This window comes from Salvia miltiorrhiza, unplaced genomic scaffold, assembly GCF_028751815.1.
Source record: "Salvia miltiorrhiza cultivar Shanhuang (shh) unplaced genomic scaffold, IMPLAD_Smil_shh fragScaff_scaffold_143_1, whole genome shotgun sequence".
In the NCBI taxonomy this organism is placed as follows: domain Eukaryota; kingdom Viridiplantae; phylum Streptophyta; class Magnoliopsida; order Lamiales; family Lamiaceae; genus Salvia; species Salvia miltiorrhiza.
In genome coordinates, this window is record NW_026651418.1 from 210337 (window position 1) to 230620 (window position 20284).

Sequence of the window (20284 nt, forward strand, 5' to 3'; positions counted from 1 at the left end):
TTAAATTTATTGTTGTATTGAGTTAATACGACACGGTGCTGCAAGTGGCAAAGTTGAGACACCCAACGACTCTCCTTTGTAAGAGGTCTTTGGTTCAATCCCGTTTGTGATCGGTGTAGTTTTCCCACTTTTGTGTGAATAGTGGTTCTGCTTGCGTGCAGTTAGGTCTCGCCTGCGTACAAGTTGCTTATTTGATTATATTTAGATAATTCCTGTAATTCTAATTCAAAAAAAAAAAAAAAAAGTACCACACGTTGCTTGAGGTGCATTAAATAGTATTTATGTCCAATTAGCTAGCCTCATAAAAATTGCATTAAATTAACTAACTCAGACATATCGCTTGACTGCATTAAATGGATTGCAACATATATCTGTAGCCAACACTAATTTATTTGGCTATCTCTAATTTGGAAAAAAAATGTCGTGCAGTAGTAAATGTGGTTAATTAATCGAATATTGTCATTAATTAAGTCCACCAACCCAAGTTGAGAATATCAAATGATATGTAGTACTTTTTTTACAATATATATATATACACACTAATAGAAAAAGAGGCACTCTCCCGTGCAATCGGTTGCATCGTGCAACTGATTTCTAATCTTCAAATGTCATTTGTATGTTGAAGTAGTGTCATTCGAAAATGTTCAAGTGTCATTTCCCGAATGAAGTAGTGTTATTCTGGAAATAAGTTGCACGGTGCAACTGGAGTATTTGTGATAGGATGCATTGGACACAAAATGTAGATTGCCTATTTTATCCCCACTACATATTTTATTTTAAGATTATTTTTTATAAATAACATATTATTATATATTTATAAGAGTATATTAATTTATTAGATATTACACTAAATATATTTAATATATATCTAATATAATATGAGTTTAGATTAGGAGTAATCTAATGGAAAATTTGGGCGATGCTATATTATAGGATTAATACTACTATTTGTATTAATACAAGACACGTTATTTGTATTAAATATTATATTAGTGTAGATTAGGAATACTCTAATAAAAAATTTCAACGATGCTATATTAATGGATTAATACTATTTGTATTAATAAAAGACATGGTATTTGGATTAATGTATATTAGATCTTATTAATGAAAGAGTAATAGAATAATGTTCAGTAAAAGAGCCAAGTAAGAGAATAGTTTCGACAAATACATATTATATTAAGCTAATAATTTGTTTTCTTACTTTTACTTCTAAATATTTAGTATTTTATTGAGTGCAATGAGACATAAGAATTTTATTAGTCTACATAGTTTATAAATCTATTGAGTATAATTTTAAAAGGGGTTTACTATTCTCTATAGTTGTAGAATCAAATAGACAAAATTGTTAATTAAAAAATTAAATACAATAGATATTATATCTATATTTTTAATTTTATTAAATAAATAACATTAATTATGCGTACAGTGTACGCTAGTTTCGTTAAAAAGATGGATCAAATAAAAATTTCTCCTCTAGAAAGTAGAATTCAATCTAGATCATTAATTTTTATATCATCTAGATTTAACTGCTATAAAAAAGAGCTACGGTTTCTAGATTATGAGAAAGGACGTGTTGGTCTAATGGTAGAGTAGTGACGTAATATTGTTGTATTGTACCTCCAAAAAAAATTACCCATTATGTCCCATTAAAAGTTACAGGTTACTTTATTACACGTAAAATAAGAAGAATGTGTAGAGTGGTTAATTAAAAGTAGTAGAGCCTATATTTTTTATGAATTAAATTTTGTCATTTATAGAAACAAACCACTTATAATGGAATAACCCAAATAGAATACAAACCATTTTCAATTGGAGGAAGGAAGTAATATTATCATACTATTAATACTTGTACCCTTAACCATTAAACCCTATTTATTTTCTTTGCAACAACAAATTTAGAAAGAAAAAGAAGAGGATAACTCAATCATTTATTTTTGAAAATGTTTTTTTTAATATTTTAGCCGCACCGACGTCGCCACCTGTGTCAGGTTTTCAAGTCGTCCCCCGTCACACGATCTTTAAAATTAATTTTTCATTTCATCAAAAAAAAAAGTATAACTCAATCATTTATTTTTTACTACATTTGAACAACACACATGCATTTCACTTTACTTAATTAGCAACCTCTTCTCAAATACATATGATCTCAACCAAAACACTTGCTTAAATCATTCAAGCGTCGCTCGAGAACACACAATCCTCGATCCGAACGAAGCTGAGACGCTCATCGTTGATCCATCCGTATTTCTCGGTGAAAGGGTTGGCGAGGCTCGGCGGCGGGTATCGATGGATGCAATCTTCCCACACATTCGCATCGCCCAAGTCTCTGAGGACTTCCCACAAACAGTTGTTGCACTTGAAGCCAGCTCCGAAGCTGATCATCATGATCCGATCGCCCTTCCTCAGCCGCTTCTTCGCCTCCATGTAACCCAGCACGTACCAAAGCCCGCCCGCCGAGGTGTTGCCGAAGCGGTGGAGCGCCATCCGAGCCGGCTCGAGGTCGTACTCGCTCAGCCCGAGGCTCTTCCCGACCCCGTCGATCACAGCCCTGTTTTTTTTAGAAGACTAAATTAGGGTGTCGTGTTGTTAGGGGCGGACGCAGAAAATAAGAGCTACTTCCTCTGTCCCGACGAAGCTGAGTCGTATTCATTTCGAGACATCCAACAAAGTTGAGTCGTTTCCCTTTGGAATAAGTTAAAGCTATTTTTTCATTCACTTTCTCTTTTATTGTACTTTTTTTTATTTTACTTGTTCACTAAACACAAACTCTTTAAATCTCGTGCCAAAAAAAAAAATGCCTCATCTTCGCCGGGACGTAGAAAGTATATTTTTAAGATTTTGAGTTCGAAATTTTTAGAAGATAATTTTTTTATAATTCGATTTTGCTGCTTTCGTTTAGAAGACAATTTTAGATGAAAAATTTGCACAAAAAACCAATAATCTAACGATTTTATAATAATTAAAAAAATAAATTACTTGGTGGGGGCTGAATAGATTATTGAGCTTGCTATTATTTATTACTCCCTCTGTCCTACTCTAATAGACTCATTTTTCTTGAGACTTCCCAATAGAATGAGCTCGATTTTCATTTTGAGTAAAAAATAAATGTGTTATAATAATAATAATAATAATAATAATAATAATAAATGTACTTATCTATTATATCAAAAATTAAAATAAAACAAATATTATCATTCTTAATAAGAAATTATTAACTAATAAAAATAAAATAATTAAAAATGATTATATATCATAATTGAATGAAATAAATCTTAATTAATTATTATAAAATCAAATGAAAGCATATAAAAAAAAAATCGGAAGGATGGTGAAACACCTAATTCAATACCTCAAATCTCAAGTATTATTGTGAACGTATAAGGATGTCGAACATTTAGTCAAATTTAAAAAATTGACTAAATTATCTCATTCCTTAAAATTTTAATTGATATATATATATATATATATATATATATATATATATATATATATATATTGGCACGTGGTGATAAATAGGGAACTCTTGCAATAAATGTCACGGCATGTGAAAGCAAGGATGAGTGTCAATTTTTCAAATCGAACTATTGTCGAATTGATTTTTGATGATTTCAATTTTTTGACTATAAGAATTTATTGAGAAAACCAGCCAAATAGTACGGTACGGTTTCATTTTGTGTGTAAGGCGAGGAGGATTTGTAACCCCACCACATCTTATCTTCGACTGCAGATATAAAAATAGCTACCACAAAATTTGAACCCTAGATTAATATATGGGTCCGAATTTATTAGTGTTAGGTATATACAAAATGAAGAATAACGAATAAATCTATAAAGTTTACGAACAATTCAACATAATTAATGAACAGATATATTCAGTAAATATAGTGAAAATCTCGCCCCTCCCAGGATTCAAACCCAGGCCAAAATTAAATCTTATTCATACGCTACATTGTTTTATTCATCGAAATTATAGACTTATTCGTTATTTTTTCACGCATTCTCTATTCTCAAAATATTTAGCATTCTCTATGGATCTTCTCCCATGAGGGATATATACATTTTTTACTTCATCATATTATTAGTAAGTTTATTATATAATACTCCTACTAATAAAGGTGGTGTTTTTGTCATTATCGTCTGTTTCATTTGAGGACATATACGGTATACTTTTATAATTTATCTTATTCACATACATTATTTACAGAACATATCATTTACTCCCTCTGCCAAAAGTATAACACTTTTGGTGGGCACGAGTTTTAATAAAATTGATGATGATTTTAATGTAGTGGAAAAAGGGTCGGGTCCCACCACTTTATGAGATGTGTGGTTGAAATTGAAGTTGGAGTGAGTTTTTTTGTAAATAAAGAGAGTTTGTAAGGATAAAATATAAAAGTGGATAGTGGGACCATTGCCTTAAAAGAAAAGTGGTATAATATTTGCGGACGCCCAATGTAGTAATTATAATAAATAATTATAAAATAGTGAGACATAATAAATTGTGGAATGGAAGATCTTATTCCGCAAATTAATAATCAAAATAATTAATCACCCAAAAAATTATGTATATAATTCCACCTACCTGCCCCCAGGGTGTATGCAGAAATGATCAACGCCGGACTTGAGATTAAGGCCGCCGCCGGCGAGGGCTTCCATGAGCTTGTTCTTCCTCTTACCCCACCGGAGATAGACAAAAATGAATCTGATAATCTCCCACGGCGGCAAGATCTTCGGCAGCAGAACTCTGAGATTAATCACAAACACCTGCGCCGCTGCTTTGGTGAGCTTCTTCGTGAGCCGAAAGCCGGCGTAGCCTTGATCATCTTCAACCTGTATGCAGCAGTTGTAGGCTTCGTCGTTGGATCCGAAATGCGTCCTTACCAAATGGTTGAGTTTCAAGATGGCTCGGTGTCGGAATTCCGGCCGGTTCGTCAGAAGCATCGAGCAGCCGCCCGACCGGAATAGGCAGTTCGACAGCATCATCGATTTGTCGACGCCGCGATACCTGTCCATCCATCCAAGGCTTTTAGCTAAGAATTCTGCCTCCAAATATACGAACTTTCAATTTTTATTATTTATTATTTTTTTATTTTTTATACAGTTGTTATTGATTTTAAATTAATATTGTGGTGGACGCATGAAATATTTATATGGTTTTTATTTTTATTTTTCACACGATTGTTAATTGTTCTCAAATTAATATTGAGGTGGAGGCTTGAAATACATATATACTTTAAATGATTGATGACTGAATGGCATAGATGGATGTCTATGCCTCTTCAGCTAGTCATGATGACATTAATTTGTCACTTCAATTAACAACGGCGACATAAATTTGATGTGAAAAATCGGTACAATTGAAAGTTTGTTTATTTTTTGAGGTAGAATATTTAATTTATTTTCAAATTTTCAAAAAACTAGAATTACCAGCGAAAATTTATGTTTTTAGGTACCAATTAATCTAATTTGACTTTTTTATATTTTTCCCGATTAAGCATGGTTCGAGTTTTCTAAACTAGACCAATCCAATAGACGTATTTCTATACACAGGATGTCACATCTAGAATTTTGTAAAAATTTAATCAAAATCTTAATTTTGTAATATTTTCAAAAATCATCAAAATTTATGTATTTAATTATTCACCAACGTTATAAAATATGAAAAAAAATATATATATACTAATAGTTTGTGAATTTACAGTCAATTAAGGAGACAGTCGTCGTACCAGTTGGGGCCGAGGGACTCGGTGCTGACGACGACGGCGAGCCTATTCCGATACGTGTTGAAGAGCTGACGGACGAGGTCGACGGCGACGAGGCTGGCGCTGCAGCCCATGCCGGAGAGGTTGAAGGCCTTGACGTCGGAGCGCATTCCGTAGCGGTTGATGATTCGAGACGATAGAGAGGGAGCCGGCGAGAGCAGCGAGACGTTGACGACGAGGATGTCGATCTCCCGCGGCGAGACTCGGGATTTGGCGAAGAGGTTGTCTAGGGTTTGGAAGAAGATGTGGTCGAGCTCTTGGAGGGAGTCGGGGAGGGACGGGTCGGCTTCTCGGCCGGCGACGACGTTGGCGGGGCTGTGGGTCTCCTCGCCGAGGCCGGAGCTGACGATGGTCTTGAGGAGGAACTTGTATTGCTCCCACCCGAGGTTCGTGTTTCGGAGGACGACGCGGCACGAGGCCTCGGTGTCGAGTTTGAGGTGGTCGGAGGGTTTGTAGCACTCGTAGTTGAGCATGTAGCAGGTGGTGGAGTGCTTGCGCTTGAGGAGGAAGGTGAGTGTGAGGAGGAGAGGGAGGAAGAGGAGGAGGAGGGTTGTAGGGGTTTCCATTGGGGGGTGGGGGTGATGGGGTTGGTTAGTTATATAGTGTGTTTGGTTTTATAGTTTGGAGTTTGATGGAGGGGGTGACTTTTTATTTGTTCGGGAACATTCAAGCGGTGAAAACTCTTGTCTTAAGAGAGAAGTCTGTGTGCGTGTGTTGATTCAGAAGTACTGTTGTTAATGTTGGGGGGGGGGGGTGATGGGGTTGGTTAGTTAGTAGCTAGTGTGTTTGGTTTTATAATTTGGAGTTTGATGGAGGGGTGACTTTTTATTTGTTCGGGAATATTCAAGCGGTGAAAACTCTTGTCTTAAGAGAGAAGTCTGCGTGCGTGTGTTGATTCAGTAGTAGTATTGTTAATGTTTAAGGCCGATAATTTTAAATTCAAGTCTAACGTCATATTTGATTTTTCTGTCAAAGAATTAAAAAAGAGAAAGAGAAGACTAGGGTTCGTCCCATACCCTTTTTTGTAAATAAAAAAAAGAAATATTCTTAAATTAATTGAGTGAAGGGGGGTGACTAATGTAATTAATTGAGTGTTGGTATAAAAATTGATTTCAACTTTGTAGTACGAATGTGTACGAGTTAATGGAGGGGAGCCCCTTGTTTTAGATGAGTTGTCAAATATTAATGCATTTATGCATCGTTTCCTAACTTACAAGCAAAAACAATTTAGAGAAAGTTGCTGGTTTCGTTATGTCTCCCAACTTAATATCACAATAACTCTTTTTTAATATTTTTCAAGACTATATAAATGCACCCATGCTACTCAAAGCATAATTTGTTGGTATAATTTGAACTTGTATAATTAATCTTTGATCACTAGTCCATGTCATCGTGTAGGCAATTTTTTGAATTATTGTAATTAAATTGTTGTACTATTTTGTATTTTTTTCTTCTTCTGATTTTATATATAAAAATGTGATTTAGCCTGTCAAAACATGTTTTTAAATAATAAAATGTAATTCTCCCGTCCATAATAGCAAAATGGTCAATAATTAGTTGTTAATTTTTGTACAAAACCCTAAAAAAATACTAAAATTTCGACACGACACGGCATACTATATCATTTAGGGCTCATTTATTATACATGATAAGGGTGATACATATACCTATAGCATCCTAATATGTTATTTGCTTTAAAAAATCAAACATCTTTATAAATTAATGTTGTCTGTTATCTACAATCCATATATTGTTGATTCTGTATCACATGATATTAATATCTCATCAAACATGATATATATTGATATATAGGGAGAGGTTCAAATAAGAACCACTAATAAAATAAGAACGGAGAACCATTTTAAGCCATTCGATCATCAAGATCTACGGTGGATGCATCATCTTGGTGGATGGATGCAGGTGCTGGGTTCGAATCCTGAAGGGAGCAAAAAAATTATTTTTTTCGGATGCATTAAATTTAATAGCGGATGCATTAATTTGTATAGCAGATGCAGTAATTTTATTGGTTCTTATGTTCTCACGATAATTGTGGTTCTCACTATAACCGCACCCTATATAATAAATTAATAAACATCACAGTCAAAGATATCATACATTATTCCATAATGCATAGCAAGCGAACCCTTATAAAGCTATTAGAAAGAAGGCTCCAAGACATGAAATATTTTATAAAGTTTTGAATTTAAAGCAAGTTATGGTCCTAACAATTTCAAGAAATTGTACAAGAAAATCTTAAGAGGACTTATATATTGATAGAACACCAACAAAATAATGAAAAAGCTAAAACGTACGTGTATTAATTCATAGCAATTATATTGGTGATATTAAAATATACTATAAAGATAAAAAGTAAAAGTACAAATCTCGTGAAGTATATACTAGTTAATTTGTAGGTAAAATTTACCTATCGTGGTTATGAACCTATATCCGTACATATATATTACTCTTATATTTATTTACTTTTAACTTTTTTCCCCACAAGTATTTATTGGGGGTTCGTACTCCCATCAACTAAATAAATTGAGATTTATTGCAATATCAAAAAAAAAAAAAAAAAAACCAAAACAAAACCTTTGGAAGCACAACAAAGTAGACAAGAGTCAGATCTCGTTAAAACCTCTAAAGAGTGGAGGAACATGATTTAATTTAATTATCTCGATTGACATTATTGTATTACGTTATGTTCTATTTTATTAATATATAATGTATATTTCTAATTTTATTTTATACATACATTGATATAAGGGCATATGAATAGAAAAGAATATGTGTAATGTAATTGATGAAAAACTTATGACGTTTTCAATAGATCCTTTAAAAACTAACGCGATATGTAGATATAAAGGGACTTAATAAAATGAAAGTTTTGATCATCTAAAAAAACCTATCGAAACAAAAAAATATTAATACAAAAATCTTCAAAATGTGTTTCGCCAAAATATATACTCCCTCCATGCAATTGATAATGACTCACTTTATTTTTTCGTTTGTCCCATTGATAATGGTCTGTTCTAAAAAAGGAAACTAGCTTCTCTCATATAAACTCGTGAGCAATATTACTTTCTAGTATTACTTTTATTCTTTAATAATTCTTCTTCTTAATAATCGTGTCGAATAGTAATGAACCATTTATCAATGAGACGGAAGGAGTATTAAGGAAGCAAGAAATTTTACTTTTTATACAGTCAATTGTTGTGGAGAATATGAATGAGTACGTGAAATCATCATACTAAGTAGTAAAAATTAAGAGTAATGCTAAACAGCCATATTGTGGTCACCCACAATTTACTTAAATAAAAAATAATTTAATTTATTTAACTTATTTTTTAAAAGAAAAATAAAATTCAGTTATTTTATCATATTCTCTATATTGTAGTTATTTTTTTACCAAGTCCAAAAAACGACTTATGTGATTCTGAGCAATCTCTCTCTCTCTTAAAGGCCTGGTTCTGAATTTTCCATTCAGTCAGAATTGCCCTTCCTGATCACACATTTAATGGCAGTATATACATTTATTCTGTCAGATATTTGGATACATTTTTTTCTTTTCATTTTTCACATTTTGATACTAAATTCTTACTCCCTCCGTCCATCAATTCGTGTCCTAAGAGAAAGACTGAAAGTGACACGGTCACACGGGTTTTAAAAAAAATGTATTATTTATTTGTTGAATGAAGAAAGGAACCCACAATTAGTACGTATAGTTGACTAATGACATTTTTTAAGATTAAAAGTGATGGGTATCACAATGGCATATGTGTAAATAAGTGTAAAATATAAGGGTAGTAATTAAGGAAATAGTTACTAAAAATAAAAACACGAATTGGTGGACATACAAAAATGGCAAATTAGGACACGAATTGGTGAACGGAGGGAGTATAACGTACAATATCACCAACATGAAATATTCAAAGCATGAGAAAATTCAATGATGAATTATTATATATTCTCATTACTAATTATAATATAAAAAGATCAAATTGTCCCAAAATTAATAATCACGTATTTTCAAGTTAACTCATTTAATGAGCTCACCAGCTACTGAGCTGAGTATCATCAACATCTCGAGATCTAGGAGCTCGACTCGTTTACAACTCTAACTGCAATGCATTTCAATGTTGTAAGGAATAATTATTTTTACCTTTTTTTGGAATACATTAGCCTTTCTTGCAAAGATTACAAACCACCTAAACGGCCTCTTTTCAGGTGTGATTTATGATAACTCGAAAAAAGCTTCTATAGTAACTCCATCTCATAACTGAGTGAAAAGACTCATCTCGTACCTTCTTCACCGTCGTTGGCTCGTCGGGTGTCGGCTGCATCCTCCTCCGTTTCCGCCTGCACCACGGCCTTCCTCTTGCTTCCCCTGGTGCCGGAGTACTTGGCAAACGCTGCCTTCAGGGCAGATCTTACGCTGATCTCTTCTTCTTTCTTATGCTCTCTGCTCGTCTCTTGATTCTCCTTAACTTCCTCGTTTCTTTCACTTACAGACGCGATAGGATTTTCAGCAACAGGCGCAGCAGGGTTAGGAACTGCGCGCTTGAACGGCTCATGGAAAGTATCGTACAAGCGTCTGACCTGTCGTAGAAAAAAATGATGATTATCTAAAGACATGCTCTAGATAACTGAAACTGCAATACTATGATTGTGTATCAGATTTGGACCCAGCATTGTGCAGGAACCGCAACAAACACATTACCTACCTTTCTTTCTCCTATGCCCGGGCAACGGGCAAGATCTTCCATTGATGCGTCCATGATACTGGAAAGAGACTAAATTTGGTAAAAATCGAAGTCAGTGCAAAAGAACAAAATTAGTAACCAATAGAATCAAGTGCATAACTAAAAAACCAGAGCCTTACCCCGAATGTAGATCCAAGAGTAACAACATCTGTCTTGTTAACATGCCGGATTGATGTGAGTGCATGGTTTAACTATAACAGAACAGGACATTAGTATCGGTTATATTATGTTAATCAGCAGTACACAGTTTGTCGAATGTCATAAGCTTCCTAACTACGAAAGCTAATAAACTATCAATGAAATGAGCCATACCCGTGAAATGTAGTCCATATCCATCTGTCCCTGAATGAGATCGGCAGGTTTGTTTTCATAAACTTTAATGGTCTCCAGGTACCGACCACACTCTTCCAAGCTAAATAAAGAAAAGGAAAAAAACCAGTCGGGTAACGTGAAACAAATTACATAAGAAAGGGTAAAAAGAAAGGGGCAAGGGCATTAGCAGTTTTCGAGTTTCAAAAACCAATTTATTCAATGACAATTCTTTTTCAACTCCGAAAAATAAACGTTGATGAAGTAATAATTTTCATTGTAACATAGGCACCAGACACAGAAAAGATACCTCCAAGCACATAAAAGAGTGCAGTCATGGAGTAGTGCCGTTTTTGTGACTTCAAGTAGAGGCTTAACAACATCTTCCTAGTACCCACAGGGGAGAAAATCAGAGACCCCATATGAAAATTTAGTTCAAAATTTGTATAAGATAATATCAGAGGCTTACCACATCAACATGGCATAATACGACGCGAAGCTTGAAATTCTTTTGCAGTTCCCTTATCCGAAAATACAGATAATCTGGATGTAGAAGATGATAGCGAAGACTGAACAAGACAAGAGAACAAATCCTGATTATATAAGAGGATCACTATACTAACTGAATGAACAATGGAAAGATATGCTAACATGTAGGCTTGATTCTAACAATATGCAATGAGGACTAAAAGTATCAAAATCCATTGATAAGGGATATAACCTCTTAATTTTCTGAACATTGGTCAAATGCACATAACAGCAAAATGAAAATGGACGAGGGAAGACATTCTCATCATCTAGAGCAGCATAAATCACCAGACTTGGCTTTAAGTCCTAGAATAATGAAACATTAATAATCTAGGTTGAAAGCTGGAATATGTGTCACATTAGCAGAACAAAGTAATACAAATATGCCTGACAGGCTAAGCATGTCACATTTTGCCTTCCAGGTATTTTCATTTCTATGAAACACATTGCTTCCTTGTAACTTCTCAACAACATTTTCTGAGCAATAAAACATACTCTCTCTCTCTCTCATAGAATTTTGTTCAATTTCCCACAAGCAAAATTAGGAAGTGCTTAATATTCAGAACAGTTAGAGAAAGGGACATAATCAAGATGCTTTTAGCATCCCCATCAAACCCTTCATATATATAACCATAGTATAACAAAATGCCGTTTTTTTTTTCTCAGTTTGTTAATGATATTATATCTTGCTTTCTGGGTATCAAATTATAAATTTACTTTCGTTCAAATTCTGGTCTTTGGAAGCCAAAAAGTACTAGTTAACCAAGATTTTGCAGATAAAAAATAAACCCAAGGCAAAAGGAAGTGGCCGAGGCCGGAGCTGACGATGGTTTTGAGGAGGAACTTGTATTGCTCCCACCCGAGGTTCGTGTTGCGGAGGACGACGCGGCACGAGGCCTCGGTGTCGAGTTTGAGGTGGTCGGAGGGTTTGTAGCACTCGTAGTTGAGCATGTAGCAGGTGGTGGAGTGCTTGCGCTTGAGGAGGAAGGTGAGTGTGAGGAGGAGAGAGAGGAGGAGGAGGAGGAGGGTTGTGGGGGTTTCCATTTGGGGGTGGGGGGTGATGGGGTTGGTTAGTTAGTAGTGTGTTTGGTTTTATAGTTTGGAGTTTGATGGAGGGGGTGACTCTTTATTTGTTCGGGAACATTCGAGCGGTGAAAACTCTTGTGTTAAGAGAGAAGTCTGCGTGCGTGTGTTGATTCACTAGTAGTGTTGTTAATGTTGGGGGGGGGGGGGTGATGGGGTTGGTTAGTTAGCAGTGTGTTTGGTTTTATAGTTTGGAGTTTGATGGAGGGGGTGACTTTTTATTTGTTCGGGAACATTCAAGCGGTGAAAACTCTTGTCTTAAGAGAGAAGTCTGCGTGCGTGTGTTGATTCAGTAGTAGTGTTGTTAATGTTTGGGGGGGGGGGGGGGGAGGGGGGTGGCGGTGATGGGGTTGGTTAGTTAGTGTGTTTGGTTTTATAGTTTGGAGTTTGATGGAGGGGTGATTTTTTATTTGTTCGGAACATTCAAGCGGTGAAAACTCTTGTCTTAAGAGAGAAGTTTGCGTGTGTGTTGATTCAGTAGTAGTGTTTGTTAATGTTTAAGGCCGATAATTTTAAATTCAAGTCGAACGTAATATTTGATTTTTATGTCAAAGAAAAAAGAGAAAGAGAAGTTTAGGGTTTGCCCACACCGGTTTTTGTCAATTAAAAAAAAAGAATTATTCTTAAATTATAGCTCAAAAAATGTGAACTTAAAATATTATAAATTGTATTTGTATATGTTGTTTATTTAATAGTCCAAGTTCATCTTTTCTAGCAGGAGAAACAAATATTTTAAAACATTATGTGACAATGGATTCAAATTGAGACGTTTGACCTCAAGCATTAACCACGTTACACTTGGCCAAGGCACGCACACAACACAAGTAAAAATTTTCGGCCAATTAACGTGTGATCTTCAAGAAACAGACATCAAAACCAATAAAATGCCTACAAACAATTGATTTTTTTTTCTTTAAATGCTGAAAAACCAACGAAAACTCTCTTAAGTTGAACCAAAATTGTGACCCGACCTATTAAGTGAACAGAGATAAATATAGATTATATTTATAATACTTTTAAGTTTTGGTCAAAAGACTCCATGTAGTCAAAATTTGGACTATAATTTAACAATAATCCTACAAAAATAAATAAATAAATAAAAATGACTGAAGGGGGGTGACTAATGTAATTAATTGAGTGTTGGTATAAAAATTGATTTCAACTTTGTAGTACGAATGTGTACGAGTTAATGGAGGGGAGCCCCTTGTTTTAGATGAGTTGTCAAATATTAATGCATTTATGCATCGTTTCCTAACTTACAAGCAAAAACAATTTAGAGAAAGTTGCTGGTTTCGTTATGTCTCCCAACTTAATATCACAATAACTCTTTTTTAATTTTTTTTAATGACTATATAAATGCACCCATGCTACTCAAAGCATAATTTGTTGGTATAATCTGAACTTGTATAATTAATCTTTGATCACTAGTCCATGTCATCGTGTAGGCAATTTTTTGAATTATTGTAATTAAATTGTTGTACTATTTTGTATTTTTTTTTTCTTTCTGATTTTATATATAAAAATGTGATTTAGCCTGTCAAACCATGTGTTTAAATAATAAAATGTAATTCTCCCGTCCATAATAGCAAAATGGTCAATAATTAGTTGTTAATTTTTGTACAAAACCCTAAAAAAATATTAAATTTTCGACACAACACGGCATACTATATCATTTAGGGCTCATCCTAATATGTTGTTTGCTTTAAAAAATCAAACATCTTTATAAATTAATGTAGTCTGTTATCTACAATCCATATATTGTTGATTCTGTATCACATGATATTAATATCTCATCAAACAAGATATATATTGATATATAATAAATTAATAATTAAACATCACAGTCAAAGATATCATACATTATTCCATACTGCATAGCAAGCGAGCCCTTAAAGCTATTAGAATTTCCCGAAGAAGGCTCCAAGACATGAAATTATTTATAAAGTTTTGAATTTAATTAAAGCACGTTATGGTCCTAACAATTTCAAGAAATTGTACAACAAAATCTTAAGAGGACTTAAAGTGAGATTATATATTAATAAAACACCAACAAAATAATGAAAAAGCTAAAATATACTATAAAGATAAAAAGTAAAAGTACAAATCTCATGAAGTATATACTAGTTAATTTGTAGGTAAATTTTACCTATCGTGGTTATGAACCTAGATCCGTACACATATATTACTCTTATATTTATTTACTTTTAACTTTCTTCCCCACAAGTATTTATTGGGGGTTCGTACTCCCATCAACTAACTAAATTGAGATTTATTGCAATATAAAAAAAAAAACCTTTGGAAGCACAACAAAGTAGACAAGGGTCAGATCTCGTTAAAACCTCTAAAGAGTGGAAGTGGAAGAACATGATTTAATTTAATTATCTCGATTGACATTATTGTATTACGTTTATGTTCTATTTTATTAATATATAATGTATATTTCTAATTTTATTTTATACATACATTGATATAAGGGCATATGAATAGAAAAGAATGACGTGTAATGTAATTGATGAAAAACTTATGACGCTTTTAATAGAAATAACGCGATGATATATAGAACTAAAGGGATTTAATAAAATGAAAGTTTTGATCCTCTAAAAAAAACCTATCGAAACAAAAAAACCATTTATACAAAAACCTTCAAAATGCGTTTCGCCAAAATACTCTCACCGTCCAATTGATAACGACTCATTTTATTTTTTTATGGCAATCTTTTTTCACTCCAATTAGTGTGATAATATTTTCCCACAATTTTCCATCATATAATATGAGATAAAAAAAATGCTAAAATTTCCAATACGTTCTTATTCCTCTTTTTCTTAGTTCCTACATTGGTTGTCACTTCTCGACATTAAGTAAAAATGTAATCCAATGTTTTTTTTTACCAAGTCCAAAAAATGACTTATGTGATTCTGAACAATCCCTCTCTCTCTTAAAGGCCTGGTTTTGAATTTTCCACTCAGTCAGAATTGCCCTTCCTGATCACACATTTAATGGCAGTATATACATTTATTCTGTCAGATATTTGGATACATTTTTTTCTTTTCATTTTTTACATTTTGATACTAAATTCGTCCCAAGGGAAATGGACACAAATTTTAAGAAAAAATGTATTGTTTATTTGTTGAGTGAAAAAGAAAATCCAGAGTTAGTAAGTATAATTGACTAATGACATTTTTTAAGATTAAAAGTGGCGGGTCCCTCAATGGCATATGTGTGAAATATAAGGTAGTAATTAAGGAAATAATTACTAAAAATAAGTAAAACACGAATTAATGAACGGATAAAAATGACAAATTAGGACACGTATTGGTGGACAGAGAGAGTATACCGTACAATATCACCAACATGAAATATTCAAAGAATGAAAAAATTCAATGATGAATTATTATATAAATTCAATGATGAATTATTATATATTCTCATTACAGTATAATATAAAAAGATCGAATTGTCCCAAAATTAATAATAACATATTTTCAAGTTAACTCACTTAATGAGCTCACCAGCTACTGAGCTGAGTATCATCAACATCTCGAGATCTAGGAGCTCGACTCGTTTACAGCCCTAACTGCAATGCATTTCAATGTTGTAAGGAATAATTATTTTTACCTTTTTTTGGAATACATCAGCCTTTCTTGCAAAGATTACAAACAACCTCAGCCTCTTTTCAGGTGTGATTTATGATAACTTGAGAAAAGCTTCTATAGTAACTCCATCTCATAACTGAGTAAAAAGACTCATCTCGTACCTTCTTCACCTTCGTTGGCTCGTCGGGTGTCGGCTGCATCCTCCTCCGTTTCCGCCTGCACCGCGGCCTTCCTCTTGCTTCCCCTGGTGCCGGAGTACTTGGCAAACGCTGCCTTCAGGGCAGATCTTACGCTGATCTCTTCTTCTTTCTTATGCTCTTTGCTCGTCTCTTGATTCTCCTTAACTTCCTCGTTTCTTTCACTTACAGACGCGATAGGATTTTCAGCAACGGGCGCAGCAGGGTTAGGAACTGCGCGCTTGAACGGCTCATGGAAAGTATCGTACAAGCGTCTGACCTGTCGTAGAAAAAAATGATGATTATCTAAAGACATGCTCTAGATAACTGAAACTGCAATACTATGATTGTGTATCAGATTTGGACCCAGCATTGTGCAGGAACCGCGACAAACACATTACCTACCTTTCTCTCTCCTATGCCCGGGCAACGGGCAAGATCTTCCATTGATGCGTCCATGATACTGGAAAGAGACTAAATTTCGTAAAATTCCAAGTCAGTGCAAAAGAACAAAATTAGTAACCAATAGAATCAAGTGCATAATAAAAAAACAGAGCCTTACCCCGAATGTAGACCCAAGAGTAACAACATCTGTCTTGTTAACATGCCGGATTGATGTGAGTGCATGGTTTAACTATAACAGAACACGGCATTAGTATCAGTTATATTATGTTAATCAGCAGGAAATAGTTTGTCGAATGTCATAAGCTTCCTAACTACGAAAGCTAATAAACTATCATTGAAATGAGCCATACCCGTGAAATGTAGTCCATATCCATCTGTCCCTGAATAAGATCGGCAGGTTTATTTTCATAAACTTTAATGGTCTCCAGGTACCGACCACACTCTTCCAAGCTAAATAAAGAAAAGGCAAAAAACCAGTCGGGTAACGTAAAACAAATTACATAAGAAAGGGTAAGAAGGGGGCAAGGGCTTTAGCAGTTTTCTAGTTTCAAAAACCAATTTATTCAATGACAATTCTTTTTCAACTCCGAAAAATAAACGTTGATGAAGTAATAATTTTCATTGTAACATAGGCACCAGACACAGAAAAGATACCTCCAAGCACATAAAAGAGTGCAGTCATGGAGTAGTGCCGTTTTTGTGACTTCAAGTAGAGGCTTAACAACATCTTCCTGGTACCAACAGGGGAGAAAATCAGAGACCCCATATGAAAATTTAGTTCAAAATTTGTATAAGATAATATCAGAGGCTTACCACATCAACATGGCATAATACGACGCGAAGCTTGAAATTCTTTTGCAGTTCCCTTATCCGAAAATACAGATAATCTGGATGTAGAAGATGATAGCGAAGACTGAACAAGACAAGAGAACAAATCCTGATTATATAAGAGGATCACTATACTAACTGAATGAACAATGGAAAGATATGCTAACATGTAGGCTTGATTCTAACAATATGCAATGAGGACTAAAAGTATCAAAATCCATTGATAAGGGATATAACCTCTTAATTTTCTGAACATTGGTCAAATGCAGATAACAGCAAAATGAAAATGGATGAGGGAAGACATTCTCATCATCTAGAGCAGCATAAATCACCAGACTTGGCTTTAAGTCCTAGAATAATGAAACATTAATAATCTAGGTTGAAAGCTGGAATATGTGTCACATTAGCAGAACAAAGTAATACAAATATGCCTGACAGGCTAAGCATGTCACATTTTGCCTTCCAGGTATTTTCATTTCTATGAAACACATTGCTTCCTTGTAACTTCTCAACAACCTTTTCTGAGCAATAAAACATACTCTCTCTCTCTCATAGAATTTTGTTCAATTTCCCACAAGCAAAATTAGGAAGTGCTTAATATTCAGAACAGTTAGAGAAAGGGACATAATCAAGATGCTTTTAGCATCCACATCAAACCCTTCATATATATAACCATAGTATAACAAAATGCCGTTTTTTTTCTCAGTTTGTTAATGATATTATATCTTGCTTTCTGGGTATCAAATTATAAATTTACTTTCGTTCAAATTCTGGTCTTTGGAAGCCAAAAAGTACTAGTTAACCAAGATTTTGCAAATAAAAAATAAACCCAAGGCAAAAGGAAGTGGCCAAGTTAGGTTTACGGTCCTCATTGTTGCACAGAGGCGTTGTTAAAGGTCCTTTCTCAAGATTTCAGTTAGATCAAATAGGTGTATTTCAATATGATGGTGTCAAGATATTGTTATCTCAAGAGCCTGTGCCAAAACACATGTTTCTATGATCATAATAGTGGCTACATCGGAATAAGAGTGCTGTCAAACCATGCCATAGGAAATGTACTTGATTCCCAACATATAAACATCGATGAAATTGTACTTGACTTCAAACCTCAAATAAAGCGCACAAGCATTTTGGCCCAACAAGTAGTCGCAAACAACATCAGCGAAAACCCATCGAACATTCCTTATATGCTTTAGCAAAGGGTTGCCCTTCTGCATTACAAGACAAACATGGGAAAATTTAGAAATCATATTATCAAGTATCAACCTACAGGACCTGGAAAACATAGTTATCTATTCCCAATGGAGCATGAAAATGCCACAACAGTTTACAGTCTCAGAATTTGGAAGGCATCGCCAGCTTATAACAGGCCAAACTACATGTAATTTGAACAAAATAACAAATACAAGTCACCAAGTTTTATGCCGATAGAGGTTAAAAAATGCATTATATCAAAATTTTGGTGGCTAATCTACACTTTTTAACTGGCTCCCCAGGTTACGTTTAGTCATGTTGAGCTCACATAACAAATAACAAATTAAACATTAACGATGAGTTTCACATGCTAAAGCATTATTATTGATTGAACATATTGGTTATAGTGCACAAAAAAACTCACCTGTCTATGGCTAACGATGATGGCATTCCGATTTGCACCAGCTGATGAAACTGAAGTGGAAGGAGCTTCAGATTGAATGGTTTGCCTTCAACACAACCAACATCCTACATTAACCACTCTAAAGCAAAACGCATTCTCATAATTATATATAGAGAGAGGGAGATAGAGACCTTGGATAAGATCCTTGAGAGGATGAAGGGGCATCTTTGGAGGACTGAGCCAGCGGTGCAGATGGCGGGGTGGTGTAAAATTCAGTGTTTTTGATAAAATTGAAAGCTTGCGAAAAGGAGGAGGAAGGCTCGAATAAAGATTGCGACTTAGGTTGGGAGCTCTCAACCACCTCTTCATATGAAGGTATTTTCACAACAAATGATGCATTATTCTGTTTCTGCTGCTCAGGATCACCTCTGTTTTCCATCTTCACAACTCACTCTCCTAATTCACCCTTCCAAATTTTACATTATAATTTTACCCAACCTTCAGAACATTCAATAAACACATACAACCAAATCAATTCAGTAAAAATTCAGCCTTCACTACAGGAAATTCTACCGAATTCTTCCGAAGAAGTCTTACGGGACAAATTACATCCATGAATTACAACAAATTAACAACATAATTTGTTTCAGAAAGTGGTCCCATATAAATCGACCTAATTTAGATGAAGGAGGAGAAGTACCTCGAATGGAAGAGCAGAAGTGATAGCGGAACAATTTAGCCGGAACGGATGATGCGCACTGCGGCGGCGGCGGCGGCGGCTTGCTTACCGATGCTCCAGACGGCGGCGGAGAAACGCGGCCAAGGAGAGAATTGGGAGAAACAATATTAAATATGAACTGTAAAACTCTTTCAACTTATCTTGGATCAAAACGACATCGTTTTAATCTATGAAGTATTAAAAAAGTCATTTCTACATAGTTTCACATACTGAAAAAATTGTTTGAAGATATATTTGCATTGTTTCTTGTGGTTTGGTTTGGATAGAGTAATTTGTCAAAGTCGATATATAATTTACCATCAACTTGCCTTTTTGGTCCGTCCACTAATTTATGGCCTACTTGTCTTTTTGGTTCGTCCACCAATTTATGTCCTATCTATTTTGGGTAAGTTTATATTCATATTTTAATCAAAATTGTGGATCCCTTTAATAAATTGTGGCCTAATTGCATTGACTTTAATAAATTGTGGGTCCATTTCTCCACTCAACTAATAAAAA

The 20284-nt window shown here is 34.4% G+C and overlaps 3 protein-coding genes across 4 annotated transcripts; all 3 read right to left on the bottom strand.

Moving 5' to 3' along the window:
- Positions 1-2020: 2020 nt before the first annotated feature.
- Positions 2021-12410, bottom strand: LOC131002513 (3-ketoacyl-CoA synthase 19-like). Of its 2 annotated transcripts, XM_057928990.1 has the most exons (4): positions 12210-12410; positions 5730-6130; positions 4586-5008; positions 2021-2551 (listed from the first exon to the last, which is right to left on the bottom strand). In XM_057928990.1, exons 2-4 carry the CDS (start codon positions 5873-5875, stop codon positions 2176-2178), a joined length of 945 nt encoding a protein of 314 aa, XP_057784973.1. In that variant the 5' UTR covers positions 5876-6130; positions 12210-12410; the 3' UTR covers positions 2021-2175. The 2 variants fall into 2 exon arrangements, with proteins under 2 accessions (XP_057784973.1, XP_057784972.1); XM_057928989.1 differs by lacking the exon at positions 12210-12410 and having other exon boundaries at positions 5730-6330.
- On the bottom strand, positions 9716-12409 carry LOC131002551 (DNA excision repair protein ERCC-1-like). The gene is made up of 8 exons (XM_057929021.1): positions 12155-12409; positions 11559-11671; positions 11307-11406; positions 11148-11224; positions 10841-10940; positions 10648-10719; positions 10490-10558; positions 9716-10364 (listed from the first exon to the last, which is right to left on the bottom strand). The coding sequence occupies exons 1-8, from the start codon at positions 12407-12409 to the stop codon at positions 10059-10061; spliced, it is 1092 nt and encodes a 363-aa protein (XP_057785004.1). The 3' UTR covers positions 9716-10058.
- Positions 12411-15845: 3435 nt separating the features above from the next.
- On the bottom strand, positions 15846-19901 carry LOC131002517 (DNA excision repair protein ERCC-1-like). The gene is made up of 11 exons (XM_057928994.1): positions 19748-19901; positions 19239-19545; positions 19069-19153; positions 18558-18661; positions 17436-17535; positions 17277-17353; positions 16973-17072; positions 16780-16851; positions 16623-16691; positions 16203-16497; positions 15846-16022 (listed from the first exon to the last, which is right to left on the bottom strand). Exons 2-11 carry the CDS (start codon positions 19484-19486, stop codon positions 15994-15996), a joined length of 1179 nt encoding a protein of 392 aa, XP_057784977.1. The 5' UTR covers positions 19487-19545; positions 19748-19901; the 3' UTR covers positions 15846-15993.
- Positions 19902-20284: the final 383 nt, after the last annotated feature.

Excerpts from the sequence above, each read along its gene's own strand:
- LOC131002513 (XM_057928989.1), bottom strand. The coding sequence starts at position 6,238 with ATGCTCAACTACGAGTGCTACAAACCCTCCGACCACCTCAAACTCGAC. Across the intron at positions 5,009-5,729 it reads GAGTCCCTCGGCCCCAACTG|GTATCGCGGCGTCGACAAAT; the intron begins GTACGACGACTG and ends ATGGATGGACAG. Across the intron at positions 2,552-4,585 it reads TGCATACACCCTGGGGGCAG|GGCTGTGATCGACGGGGTCG; the intron begins GTAGGTGGAATT and ends TAAAAAAAACAG.
- LOC131002551 (XM_057929021.1), bottom strand. The coding sequence starts at position 12,409 with ATGGAAACCCCCACAACCCTCCTCCTCCTCCTCCTCTCTCTCCTCCTC. Across the intron at positions 11,672-12,154 it reads GCCACTTCCTTTTGCCTTGG|GACTTAAAGCCAAGTCTGGT; the intron begins GTTTATTTTTTA and ends TCATTATTCTAG. Across the intron at positions 10,559-10,647 it reads CTCTTGGATCTACATTCGGG|TCTCTTTCCAGTATCATGGA; the intron begins GTAAGGCTCTGG and ends TACCAAATTTAG.
- LOC131002517 (XM_057928994.1), bottom strand. The coding sequence starts at position 19,486 with ATGGAAAACAGAGGTGATCCTGAGCAGCAGAAACAGAATAATGCATCA. Across the intron at positions 16,852-16,972 it reads ATATGGACTACATTTCACGG|TTAAACCATGCACTCACATC; the intron begins GTATGGCTCATT and ends GTTCTGTTATAG. Across the intron at positions 16,498-16,622 it reads CGGGCATAGGAGAGAGAAAG|GTCAGACGCTTGTACGATAC; the intron begins GTAGGTAATGTG and ends TTTCTACGACAG.